General features: G+C 31.9%; 2 protein-coding genes across 8 annotated transcripts; both read left to right on the top strand.

Annotated features, from left to right (window-relative positions):
- The first annotated feature begins 1,320 nt into the window (after positions 1-1,320).
- LOC107425748 (NAC domain-containing protein 21/22) lies at positions 1,321-5,419 on the top strand. The gene is made up of 3 exons (XM_016035771.4): positions 1,321-1,742; positions 3,976-4,241; positions 4,721-5,419. Exons 1-3 carry the CDS (start codon positions 1,574-1,576, stop codon positions 5,153-5,155), a joined length of 870 nt encoding a protein of 289 aa, XP_015891257.2. The 5' UTR covers positions 1,321-1,573; the 3' UTR covers positions 5,156-5,419.
- Positions 5,420-7,830: 2,411 nt separating this feature from the next.
- Positions 7,831-14,216, top strand: LOC107425744 (putative lysine-specific demethylase JMJ16). 7 transcript variants are annotated; one of them, XM_048480658.2, is made up of 10 exons: positions 7,831-8,176; positions 8,294-8,430; positions 8,946-9,151; positions 9,309-9,584; positions 10,754-10,831; positions 10,910-11,392; positions 11,486-11,710; positions 11,930-12,085; positions 12,527-12,898; positions 13,145-14,216. In XM_048480658.2, the coding sequence occupies exons 4-10, from the start codon at positions 9,315-9,317 to the stop codon at positions 13,919-13,921; spliced, it is 2,361 nt and encodes a 786-aa protein (XP_048336615.2). In that variant the 5' UTR covers positions 7,831-8,176; positions 8,294-8,430; positions 8,946-9,151; positions 9,309-9,314; the 3' UTR covers positions 13,922-14,216. The 7 variants fall into 7 exon arrangements, with proteins under 7 accessions (XP_048336615.2, XP_048336616.2, XP_048336614.2 ...); XM_048480659.2 differs by having other exon boundaries at positions 7,832-8,176; positions 8,946-9,076; XM_048480657.2 differs by having other exon boundaries at positions 7,832-8,176; positions 8,946-9,080.
- Positions 14,217-14,444: the final 228 nt, after the last annotated feature.

Raw genomic sequence — 14,444 nt, 5'->3', positions numbered from 1 at the left:
GGCCCACAATCACATCCATCCAAATATTCTTCTGTGATCCAAATTTGAACAGATGGGACTCTTCTAAGTTTATGATCAACATTTATTTTTTCTAATTTTCCAGCTATTTTAAGTAATTATTTGTCCCATTTATTTATTTATTTATTTAGCTGTCCATGTTCCAGGCCCAATTGATCAAACGGTTCACGTGATTTTGGATAATCTGATTTTGGGTTTTTCTTCTTCTTTTTTTTTTTCATCATAAGGATGGATGTCCCACTGACAGAGTTGTCTGACCAATTACTTATTATACCCGTATTAGAAATCTTAAGTTTAATAATAAATGATCTTATTATTGAAAATAGAATTAAATTCAAACTATGTTCGATTAGCTTCATATAATTTTTTTTTTTGGATAATAAATTAGCTTCATATAATTGTTAAACATATAATTGGCTGCATAATATAATGCAAAGAGGAAAGAAAAACATACAGTACTTTAATTAACATAAAGTAAACATTTTTAAGCTATAGAATAATTAAGCATCCTCCGAATCATCCTTGTGAGAACTTTATATTCGAATCTTTTCTTTTCCCTGTTGACTGTGGGTTAATGATTTATTGAATTAATATTTAGTAGGATCCATTGAATCCTCTCAACTTTACCACAATATGATAAAGTTAAACGATCAATTATAGATTACCCTATATTATTTTAATAATATATGTATATATATATATATATATTCTATCTCACTATAATATTGTTCTTGAAGTACTTTGTGAATGTAAAAATAGAAAGATCGGTAAAGAAAAGAAACTGAGAAGCATGAGTCATTTATAGATATAATTGGTATGATTAACTACTTGTTTATATATTATGTGTACGGCACGTGATTCTTCCATAATATTGATACATATATACATAAATATATAGATATATGTATGTATATACTTTTTAAACTTTGTTTTATGTATTAGCGGTAAAAAGATACTTAAAAAATAATTTGGGGATGGATAAAATGTAAATTAATGTAAATACAATTAAATAATAAAATAAAAAGGGGTATTTTGGAGGTTTTCTCTATAAAATCGTTTGGCATTTTGTCCATATATCATGCATCTACTACATAGACCTCCCTTTGAGAGGGTTTCTTGTAAATTTGGTTTTTCTTGAAACTTCCTACTAATAACTAACTAGTTACACAAGCATGGCCCTTGATAGAATATTGTAAGAAATTCTAACTGGCATAGATAGGCCTTTATCACACATCCTAACTATATATATATATATGTGTGTATTATATATACACACACAGATATATATATAAATATATATAATACCAACCAGTTTATTCCCTCTATACAATATTTCAAAATCCCAAAACAAACGAAACCAAAGCTTTTTTTTTTTTTTTTTTTAAATCATACCCACATTCCATCCGATATCATCTCCTGCCATATTAATCTTATATTTCACTTCCAAAACAAAATCTTTGAAAGAAAATAATCTTTTTATTTTCTTTTTCTTTTTGTGCCGACCAAAACCCTTCTTTGTTTTCTCGGTAGAACAGCAAAAAATAAAAAAGAACATATGGGTCTGAGAGACATTGGAGCCACACTGCCTCCTGGGTTTAGGTTTTATCCAAGTGATGAGGAATTGGTCTGCCATTATCTATACAAAAAGATCACCAATGAGGAGGTTCTTAAGGGTACTTTGGTTGAAATTGACTTGCATACATGCGAGCCATGGCAGCTTCCTGGTAGGTCTTTCATATCGTAGTCTTCTTTCCTCTCCATAAAATATTTACTTAATTTACTTTCTTTCCTTTCATTTTTTTTTCTTTCTTTTTTTGGGTTGTTAAATCCCTTGTCTTTTTTTTTTTTTCCTTGATTTTTCCTGATCTTAATTGATCTTTTGTTTGTATATCTTTCATGATGAAGATTGTTCTTGTTTTTTCACGTACAATTTTAACATCGGAAACAAAGACAGGAAAGTTTTGTGATTGGAAGTTTGAGCGAACTGGTCTAGCTGGTAGGGTATTTGCAAAAATTGATTGAGTTTTTTGGGTTCAGAAGCAAGCAGACATGTTTGTTATAAGAGCTATGTGAAAGAGGAGACAAACTCAAACATGTTCCCATTGAGAAAGAGAGAGAGAATCAAACCTGTTTCAGGCTATTTTTAGTTATTTTATTCAATTCTTTGAATGGTAGTCGCTGCCGACTTCTTTAATGGTAAAATCCCTACTAACATATACATATATAGTTTTCTTCTTCTTTTTTTCTTTTCTCATTTTTGAAAAAACATGTATATAGTTTTTTTGTAATTAAAATGAAAAAAAAAAAAGCAGGATTATCTATCCCCTCGGTGTCTCAAAGTATTTTTTCTACTTAATTAATTTCTTCATTCTTACATATATACTTAGATTATTCATGGCTTTGTGGAGCAAATATTGTATAAAATCTTTATAAAGAAAGACATTCTCATAGACAAGCTAACAGAGACTTAACACATATAATTCTCTAATTTATCCTTTCACATTGTTAATGTTTACGCGTAAATATATTTTATACATATATTATCTCTCAGCGAAACTTTTATTTTAATTGGAAGCTACTTTATAAAGGAAGTATATGACTTCCGAATTCCAATAGTAAAAACTTAATTAATTAACCGAAAATATTAATTAAGCTTCCTTTTCTTTCAATTAATTGATTAAATAATCAATTAATATTTGGACTTACATATATAAATTTTGATTGCCAAAATTCTGCTCATACGTAAGTTCCATGTCTTTCAAAATATTCCTCTTTATCTCTCTTTTTCTCTCTGTGTGTGAGCTGTATTTATATAGTCAGCTTGACATTATTTGATCGTCTATATATATATATATATATATTACTGCTCCCTGTCATGCGCCATAACAGTCACTGTGCACTGACATACAGAATTTTTTCACCACGTCAAAACCGTGTGTGAATAATATTCATTAATGGGACCAAATGGTCTAGAAGATGATATTTATAAATATTTAAATCCCTTATCAGCAACCAAGGTTTTCTTTTTCTTTTTTCTTTTTAATTTATTGCTTGATATATAATTACCTAGCTAGATTGTAGTTTGAACTGGACAAGTTATCTACAAACAGTCCAAACTTTCCCCACCGTGTAATAAAACTATATTGCTGGTTTTGTTAACACAATATAGCAATGATCCTAAATTCACCCATACGTTTGCTCTGTTAATATATATATATTTGTACTTTGTACGTATTGGCAAATTATTTATTTTTTGCTTATTTTGGTTTGACTTTTTTGCCCTCCTCTTTTGATATTGATGGTAAAAAGATGTTGATAGAATTGATATATTATTGGGTGGTAATTAGGTTCCCTGAATATGAAGGATATGACGTATTTCCTTTAAGTTCAAAGACCCAAAGTTTATTAAACAGTAATTATTTTTGAATTATACGATTTAGAGTCAGACTTACAAACATCTAACAACTAACTTATACAAAAGCAAGAAGCTATTTTTTTTTCCAAGCAGAAAATAGAAGAAGGAAAGTGAAGGAAAATACAATTATTCAAAGTCGATCTTATCAATTTTTATTAGTGTTTCCTTAAACCCACTCTTATTTTCCTTACACATTACTCATGTAAATATACATATAGGGTATTACTGATTTGACCTGTCAACTTTCTTGTAATTCAAGTAACATAAGGAAGAATGATTGGACTCACATTAATTACAACGAAAGCAAATAAATAATTACATGATTTCCTTTTAACTTTTGATGACCTAGTTAGAGTGTCAGCCTCTTGATATATATATATATATATATATATATAGATATTTTACATCTTAGACCATGCATGGCTTAATTATGTGATTTATTTTTTAGAGAAAAATTAGTTCTTTTAATCTAGTTATTTCTAATTAACTTTGCCAAGTCATACATTTTTTGTTTTTTTTTTCCTTTTTTTGGGGGATTGAAGAGGTTGCAAAGCTGAACGCGAGCGAGTGGTACTTCTTCAGCTTCAGAGACCGCAAATACGCCACAGGCTACCGAACCAATCGTGCCACGACAACTGGTTACTGGAAAGCCACAGGGAAAGATCGCACGGTGCTTGACCCAGTAACAAGGGAAATCATAGGCATGAGAAAGACTTTGGTGTTTTATCGGAACAGAGCTCCTAATGGAATCAAAACTGGTTGGATCATGCATGAATTTCGTTTGGAGACCCCACATATGCCTCCTAAGGTACTCATTAATTATTTTGATTTTTAGTGGCACTATTTTCAGCTCTAATTATTATCCATTAATGATTATTTACAATCCACATCACCACACGTTCATATTCGAACTCAAAATTATTATTCGAGAAAAACATTGATTTGTATCAATATTAACCATCTTTATTAACCAAATAATTAAAATTAGAGTTTCTTTATTTAATCCTAGAAACTAGCCATCATTTCAGTGAAAGCATATAGTGAAAATGGAACCAATAAAGTATTGTGCAAAGTATTGTGCATTGACTTTGTTACACATTTATTATCACTCATTTTTCTTTTCACTTTAAAAAAAAAAAGTAAAGAAGGCGGGAGGTGAGAATTGATGCTTTCACAACTTTAGCATCATGTTAAATTTACTTTTTGAAACTTTAAAATATTCATTTTATTTTATTTTATTTTTTTTGGCTAACCAAGTTAAAGCTATACAATATTGGTTTATGACAGGAGGACTGGGTTTTATGTAGAGTGTTTCACAAAAGCAAAGCAGATGACACCAACAAACTTAGTCCACAACACATGTTGGAGACCACATCATGTGCACCTTCTCTAAATTTAGCTCCAATATCACCTCCAACTGATTACCAATCCAATTTGGCTTGTGGGTATAACCAGGTCACTTCATTTTCCTCCTCAGCCCCACCTCATCAGGGCCACAATCGTAGCAATGCTAATTCTCTGCTCAATCTCCTTCAATTTTCCCATGAAAAAGACGGTACCAATCCCACCGTAACCGAGATTAGCTCAAGAAATGATCATCATGATGAATATGGGTTTCTATGGGACATGACTTTCCATGAAAATAACATGGAAAATGAAGTGGCTTCGGATTTGGAGGAAATGAGATTCGAAATGGATGATAATAGTATGGTTTTCCTCTGAATATTATTTCTGCAAAAATATTGTTGTTACATGGTTCAGATGTCAAGACACAAAAACTGAAAAATTTCTTTGCGCTTAATTTGCGATGCCTTTTGTGTTGTATATTTGGATTCTAGGGTCAACTTGTGCAATTTGATTGGAAATTAGTCAAAAAGGTTGTGGTTAGTCTATGTTTTAGGTCTTTTTTTTTTTCAACTTTTATTTATTTATTTTTTGTATACAATTTGGCATTGGAATGAATATATATACTATGTAAATTCTTTACATTGTGAATTGTGGCATACTATCTTTGTTGCTTTTTTCAATCACATGCAAGCATTCACACTGGCTACAAGCATCAACCTATGATGGATCGCTTGCAGCTGCTTCATCGAATTTTTTTTTCTTTATTATTATTATTTTTCCTTATTATTATTATTTTCCCATTACATATATGATATAAAATTTGTAAGTTTGGCCAAATGGCAAAAGTACGTTCAGATTCTAATTCAACTACTAGATATGGATAAAATCTCTATCCTTTAGTTTAAAATATTTATTACATCCATTTCAATCAATGAATTTAGCCAATATTCAAACTGATCCAATGTAGATTGATTTTTGGATTGCTCAAGTACTAGACAAATGAAAAAAGATCCAATCCAATTGGATTCGTTATTTCTCTCATATTCGATCGGATTTAATTTTTATCCGATCCAATTTAATTTTCAAATGTTTAACTGAAACAAATTTTATACAAAAACTTTATTAGACATAAACCTATATTTTAATTTTTATAAATGATTAAAAAGAACTACTAATTAAATAATATATCAACGATATGCATAAAAAAAAGATTATATTACTTTCTAAGTCAATGTATAATCAAATAGCAAACACATGCTACAATACCAAAGCTGAAAATAGAAAGTAATAATATGAAAATAAATTAAAAAAAGGTCCAACTGGGTTAAAACATAGATAACCAATAATTAAATTCAAGCTTCCAAAAAAAAAAAAAAAAAAAAAAAGCTCATCCAGTTGACGGATATTTAATATTTTATATACTTCTTTGAATTGTATCGATTTTGAATTAATTATTTTAAAATATCTAATCCGATAACCAACTCAATCCATTTATATTTAAAGTTTTTCAATTCAAAATGTAATTGGAACCATCCAATAAAATTAAACTGGATAAAATTCATTGATTTTATTAGACTAGTTATAATTGTATACATCTCTACAAAAGGCTCGATCAGGTAAGGGGAGATGTTCGCTTTCCTTCTTGACCATAGTTCTTTTTTTATAAAACTTTAAGAGGATGTATTCAATTTAGAATTTGAAAGATTTTAAAGTATATAGAAATTTAGAAGTATTCAATTTAGATTTTAAAGAAGTCCATAAAAGTTCGATAATATTCAATTCAGATTTTAATAAATTTTATAAAAATCTATTAAAATTCAGTTGTATTCAATTAGAATTTTGTAAAATTCTTTTAAAATCTACAGGTATTCAAAAAATCATTGATTTTAAAAGATTTTAAAAAATAATGGATTTTAATGAATTTAAAAGGATTTTAAAAGTAAAATTGTCAAAAAAATTGTTAATATGAAATCCAACCTTAATCTTAAAGATTTTGTTCGATTCTTCTGAATTATTTATAGAATATATGAAATTCCATAACAAGCAATCAAATCTTTCAAAGTTTATAACTTATTTTAAATCCATTAAACTTTAAATTGAATACACCTCTTAAAAAATGCACCATCCAGATATGGAGAAGTGTGCCTTTAATATCAGCCGAGGAGGGGACACTTATAATTAAAACAAATTTTTTAAAAAATATATATAAATACTAAATTTTATATAAAAATATAAAATTAAAAAAATATGGAAAACTAATGACAAGAATTCTATGGATATATGATGAGTGTACTTTAAATTATTGGATCATTTGTTTAATTTAACGAATCTGGTTTTTGTCAAAAGAACATGATTCAAGAGAATAAATTAAGATCGCAATTATTGAAGCAAAAATAAATAAATAAATAATGCTTTATAATTATCATCTGGATAAACAATAAAATAAAACATATAATAAGGAAATAAAAAAAATATACTCATATGCATCAAAACATATAATTACAAAAGAGTACTTTTGATAGTATTTCATCTTTTTTAATGCAAAATATAAAATAAATATATTCTTATCTTGTACACGAGATAATAATGGTTTTAAAAAATTGGACTATTAATACAATTCTTTCGGAATATACAATTCCTGAGTCTTGATGATTATCTTATATGCTTACAACAAAGATACGGCATATATTTACCAAAAATAAAAATAAAAACAAAAACAAAACAAGAAACAAAGATAATCTTTTTGATAATAAAAGTTACAAAGATAATGTTCATGATATAAATAGATGAAATTTTGTAGAATCTTATTTTAGAACCCGGACGTCCGGTGACCCGTGTATGGGTCTAAAGCCCAATCCATGCCTACATGCGCTTTGCTTGATTATTATATACACCGCATTAAATGATACATACAAACACACACACACACATATACCCAAAAATAAAGTTATTATTATTATTATTATTATTTTTTCTATTGATAAGCATTTTGAAACTTCCAGACTCACCCTTGTCCTTCCTAGCGCTGGTGATTTGAATTGGTTTTATGAAAAAAAAAAAATAAATTTGAAATGTAAACAGAAACAAAAAATAATTAATAAAAACTTTCCAAAATCAGCCCAATATATTTTTTGTCCCGAAATCAGCCCAATATTATGTAGTGTAAGTTAACGCTGTTCAACTACAACCTTTCTTTCATAAAGTTAATAAAAAGAGAAATTTCTTTTAGTTTTAAGAAATATTTTAAGAATATACTTTTTCATAGTTTTTGTTAAATATATACTTTTTCATAGTTATCAACTTAAAAAGGCAAAAACAAAAATGTGTAAAATTGGAGGGAAGGGGAACAAGCGGCAAATCGAGGATTAGACACAGTGCGAGGATGAAAACCCCAATGTAATTTCCAATTATTTGATTTTGTTTTTTCGGTTTTTAATTATTATTATTATTATTATTTGTCTTGGAAATGGTGAATCTTCTTTGTTCAAAATACTGATGGGTTTTCGTCTTTAGCCTTTCTGTTTTTCCTTCGTTTGTATTCTTACTTTGTCCGAAAACTGCTGTTCGTGGAGTTAGTGGCCATGGCTTTTGATACTGTGGATCTTCGTTCAAGCTTTTGCAAACGCTTCTTTTCTCGGATTACATTTCGGGTACGTGATTTTAGCCACCACGAATTTCGTTTCCTTTATAAAGTTGGAATTTTTATTTTTTATTTTGAAAACATATTTGGAAAGCTTCTACTTCATGGAGTCGTTGAGCGAAGTTGGTTTTTTACGTTAGTGGTTTCTTAGTCTTTTTGGTGTTTGTGATCGAATTGGGAGAAAACCCATGTCTTGACGCGCTGATTGGTTAACTGGGTTGGGACTTCTTATTACATTGACTTATGGGTATGCACGGTCTTGGTAGGATTCTTACTTGCTGGTCCTGCCCCTTTCTTTCGTGCTTAATGGCATCCCTTGCTTAGTTTTGCAAGCTCCTTCCTTTGTTGCGCTGTGTCATACCGCTCTTCTATGTTAATTACTGAAATATGCACTCCTTTTGTGTTGCCCTTTTTCAATTTTCTTAATGCTGTGATTTTATCACCTTGCTTCCTCTATCTCTCTTTTTCTCTCTCTTTTAAATGGAAATAATGAATGACTTTTTATTACACTTGCATTTGATGCAGCCAACATTATGGGAAAGTTCTAGTTCTCCATGTTTTTCTTTTTCCTGTTTACTCAGTGGAAGTTGAGCTTTTAGTATTTTACCTATATGAGGGATTTGTTCTTGCTGCGAAGGTGAAGAGAAGAGAGGGAAGTATGTGAGCATTCAATGCTTTCTGAAGACAATTAATTTATGCCCTCTACTTTCAGAAGTGGACTTGTGTGAACTGTTAAGCAAATTTCAGCTGTGAAGTTGGTCATTGAACACAATCTTTATCTTCTATATGTGCTACTTAAGACTGTTCAATTAATCTACCCATCAATTGCACCGTTGTGGTTTTTCTAATTTTATATTTTCTTTTCTTTTTCACTCTTTACCCTTGCAGTAAACAATGAGCAAAAAACACCAAACATCTCATCTCAATAATGAGAATATGGACGATCTTTCAGCTCCTCCAGGTTTTGTGTCTCTTACGTCTTTCATCCTGAAGAGGGTAGGAAAGATTGAAGAAGCCAATAATTCCAAGGAATTTCTGGATTCATCTACACGAAAGCCAACCTATTTGGACAGCATGTCTGGTGTGAATGACAATGCTATGCTGAAAAAGACTCTTAGGCAAATACCAAGGATTATCATTGACCCAGCGAATCACAACTCAGAGGTATCCGACTCTGAACATTGTCATATGGTCATTCTCTTGTTAATGCCTAATATTTTATTTAGGATGCAGCATTATTTATTTTCCACTGCCAAAATACCACTATTGCAATATGGACTAGTCTGCTAGGTTTGCTACATGGTGTTTATTCTCAGCCTTTTTATATATCTGCCAGTTTAAGATTTGTTGAGGATGATGAATGAGATGGAATTGTAGACTGCATGCCAATATTTCTTTGTTGTATAACCAAGTCATAGTGTAAGAGGATGTATGAGTTGATATATAGGATGAATACATTAGCAAGGAAATGCTGAGAGGAAGCTGGTGCAGTTAATTTGGCCATTGGAAATAAAATTGATATTATCATTAACAAGATTTTGTTACTATTGACATAGATGGAAGTAACGGAAAATTTTTAACTAATGTTCTTAGGTAGGATTGAGTTGATGATTCAATAGTTTAGAATCTAGCAAGGATGTAAACGAAACTTGTACTCTTGTTAATTCTTTCATCGGTTCATGGGTTTTATTATAGGGAATTCTTCATGTGCACCTCCTTTATTAAGTTGGCCAACTTACTAAATGGAATTTGGGCAACCAACGTATCAAAAATGAAAATTTGAGGGCATTGGAGTTTTCGGGGCTTTCTTCTCTCCTCGTCTGAGTGTTTGCATTTTCTTTGTACATCTGTGTGCGTGAGGGTGGCAGGGTTGTTGTTACAGCTCATCTGTATCGTTTTTGTCATTGAAGGCATGGTCAACATACTTCTATTATTATCTTTAGAAGTTGTAGTGAAAACATTTGTTGTTAGACATTCACAAACATCCACTTCTCTGGATTTTATTTTTTATTTTTTATTTTATTTATTTGGGCAGCACTTTCTTTGTTGCCTCTCTGTTGAGAGTTACCATAGGATTTACAAGTGGAAAACTTATTGCCATATATTATTTTTTATCATGTTGCAGGATTTTCCTTAAAGAATTTGCCTTCCTGTGGATGTCCAGATTGCTTTTTTTTTTCTTTTCTTTTTTTTCCCTTCCTTTAAATTTCACTATATAGATTCAATTAATTTGGTTCTCTGATTTCCATTGGTCTTGAAACTTTTAATAGCATTAACATTTCAGGTTTCCTTTTTTTTGAAGTTTCTGCTTTCTAATTGAATCCTTCAAATAGGTAACAGCTAGGTGGCGTCCTGTTGATGCAATAGCTAATGTCCTTGAAGAGGCTCCTGTTTTCCATCCAACAGGAGAGGTGTCTACTTTTGTGACTCCGTAAATAACATTTCTCCATTTCAGAGGATAATTTGTTAAAAGTTAGGCGTTTCTGCAGGAATTCAAAGACATTGTTCAGTATATTGCAAAGATTCGTTCAACAGTTGAGGCTTATGGAATGTGCCGTATTGTTCCACCTTCTTCCTGGAAACATCCAGAAAATAAAATATGTGAAAATAATATGTTTGTTACCCATATTCAGCGGATTGATGGGGTTAAAACTCCATATTTGGAGAACAAAATATCTAGTCCTGTTGAAGGCCAGAAACATAAGAGGAAAAGAAGCTTGAAAATGGATTTGGAAGTTGTTAATGGACATGCCACATATCTTGGTGAAGTTGCTCTAAAGCCTGGCCCAGAATTCACTTTCAAAACTTTTAAGAAGTATGCAGATGATTTCAAGGGTCAGTATTTCTGCAAAAGTAAAGTTAGAAATTCAGACGTATGTTCAACTGCATTTCAAAAGCAATGGGAGCCATCAGTAGAGAATATTGAAGGTGAATATAACCGTATTGTTGTTAACCCAACTGAAGAAATTGAGGTTTGTTGTTTCAAAGTAATGAGCAATTGATTGACTTATCTTAATATCTGTTTTTTCGGATTGATTATAATGTTATTTTACTACGTATTTTAGGTGCTTTGTGGTGACAATTTGGATCCTAATGTTTTTGGTGGTGAATACCCAGCAGTAACCGATCCTTTAGATGCATCAGGTTATCCTGAAAACGTAAATTCTGGATGGAACTTGAATAATTTACCTAGACTACCTGGTTCTCTTCTTTCTTTTGAAAGCCATTACACTTGTCCTATTTTAATGCCTCGTGCTCGAATAGGAATGTGCTTTTCGTCTCTTCATTGGGTAAGATTTGAGGACTATTTTTATGTGGGAATCAATTGTCTGTTTCTTGATAGTTGTCCATGTTTGCCCTCTTGCATCGCCTGGATGTTGAGTTCTTTACATGTCTATCACTGCGAAATTTAATTCCTTATGCTTTTCACCGATGTACATGGTTGGCTTGGTTTGCTTCTCTCATCTGCATTTTAAGTTTTTTGAATTCTTTCCCTTCTATGGAAACAGAGAGTTGAAGAACATAGATTATACTCACTATGTTACATGCATATGGGCGCTCCTAGAATATGGTATTCTGTTCCTGGGAAATGCAGTATTAAGTTTGAGGAGACTATGAAGAATTTCGTTGCAAATATATCAGAGCCAGAGTTACGTTATAGGCTGGTGAGTCCTAGTATTCTTATCATGTAGTTGCTTCAAAAATACTGGCATGGGATAAATATAGCTTTAGTTTTTGTTCATGTACTTGTTTGTATGAAACATCTTGTATTCTGGGTTAAATAGGTGGTTACCTTTTTGTTTTTTTCTGAATCCACCTATTATCCTCGGTTTCTAATATTGTGCTATTTAGGATATATGCCTGAAAACTTCATCTTTATGCTTATCATTGCTTCTTTTAAGTTGATAGTTTGTTTTATAATAATTACACTATTGGTCTTCCAAAATCTTGTACATCAGATATAAAGAATCTATTCTGAGATCTTATTACTTTCCAGCAAAAGAAAGTTTCTAACTTTTGGTTGGAAATCAAGATTTTCTAGGATAAACGTCATTTGTAGTTTATCATCTTATACTCATCTTTCAGGTAATGAATTTCTCATGCAGGCCAAACAATTCTCCCCCTCCATATTGAAGTCAGAGGGAATACCTGTTTTTCGTTGCGTTCAGAATCCTGGGGAGTTTGTACTTGTTCTCCCAGGAGCATATCATTCAGGATTTGATTGTGGCTTTAATCATTCTGAGGCAGCAAAGTTTGCTCCCCTTGACTGGTTGCCTCATGGACAGCTTGCTGTAGAAAATTATCAAATGCTGGAGAGGAAGACATCTATATCCCACGATAAACTGTTGCTTGGAGCAGCTCAGGAAGCTGTCAGGGCACAGTGGGAACTCTCACTGCTGTGTAGGAAGAACACCTTAGATAATCTACGTTGGAAAGATGCCTGCGGAAAGGAAGGAATCTTGACAAAGGCGTTTAAGGTAATGGTATAAATCCCACGGGTCTTGTATCGTATTGAACTCCAGATGCTAATTGCCATTTTCCATGGATTGGAAACCGTGAGCCCTGAGAACACTAATGAACAGATAGTAATAGTATTTTGAAAATTTCTTTGTCCCTTCCTCTGCCATCTTGCATGTAGCATCGATTAGTTCTGCAATTTATATTGGTCAAAGCAAATGACCTGATCTATAATGCTTTTATATGGTTGTATCTTTCTTGTGTAGTCACGTGTCAAGAGTGAAAGCCTCAGGAGAGAATATCTATGTAGCTCATCGCAGTTGATGAAGATGGATTTAAGTTTTGATGCAACCATAAAAAGGGAATGCTGCATTTGTTTCTTTGATCTTCATATGGCTGCAGCAGGCTGTCCTTGTTCTTCAGACAGATATTCATGTCTAAATCATGCAAAGCAGCTCTGCTCTTGTGCTTGGACTGAAAAGTTTTTCCTCTTCCGTTATGAAATTAGCGACTTGAATATTCTTGTTGAAGCTCTGGAAGGAAAACTAAGTTGTGTCTACAAATGGGCCAAAGAGTATCTGGGACTGGCTGTGAGCTCCCATGTCTCTAAAAACAGTTTACAACCAACCAGGAATACAGTTAATCCAACCTCTCGTGAAGATAAATCAGAAAAGGAAGTGTATGGCTTTGAACATACAGCAAGACCCAAAAGCAGTAGGTCAGTCTCTCAATACAAGGCAGAAATAAAGGCTCGTTTACTCAAAACGACGATCTCGAAGAAAGCAAAAGATAATGCAAAGGAATCCGCTGCTGCTGCTACATGCAGTGCTATCGGTAGGAGTTCCACTTCTGGCTTCAGAGAAGAAATGAAAGCACGTATCCCTCAATTACCAATCTTGAACGACCTGAAAGCAAAAGTGAACACAGTAGAACCTAAAGATATCTCTAGCACAGCCAAGGGCAAATCTGTTCTACCAATGGAGCTTATATCTGAAGTTTCTGCAAGTTCAAGTGAAACCAGCTCCTCAGAATCTGAGGATTAAGCAGAAGCAGATGTTGTCCACTGAGCATGAATTGAGTAAAGCCTACTGCTCTAATTCGTCTCCTAAAGCAGCAATCGTAGAGCATTCAATATTCCACTCCTTACCGATGACCAAAAAAAACAAAAAAATGGGTGATAAATTCTCCAGATAGTTCTGATTATAAGAATCATACTGCCAACCCAATCTTAATGTTCAAGGTGAGACATGTAGATCATAGATGTTCAAGCTCGAGTTATATAGTAACAACTAAATTTGTTTCTTCTAGATGAAAAATGAAAATTAAAAATTTTAATTACCTTTTCTCTTCCCTGGTATATTACTTGCTACAAAATCCAAGAGAAAATTTTCAACCTTTAGTGGTTTTCTTTTTCTGTTCTTTCTTTTCGAGTTAAGGTCACATTTCCCCGGCAACCTATCAACAGGATTTCGTCCAATTCATTAGTCGTCAAGGCCTTGTATGGCCCACTTTCCCATGAATTATTTTCTCGATTTGAGGAATTTTGCTTTTCGTGTTAGATACTTT

This window comes from Ziziphus jujuba, chromosome 9 (genome assembly GCF_031755915.1).
Source record: "Ziziphus jujuba cultivar Dongzao chromosome 9, ASM3175591v1".
Lineage (NCBI taxonomy): Eukaryota > Viridiplantae > Streptophyta > Magnoliopsida > Rosales > Rhamnaceae > Ziziphus > Ziziphus jujuba.
This window is presented reverse-complemented; position numbering and strand designations above follow the sequence as displayed.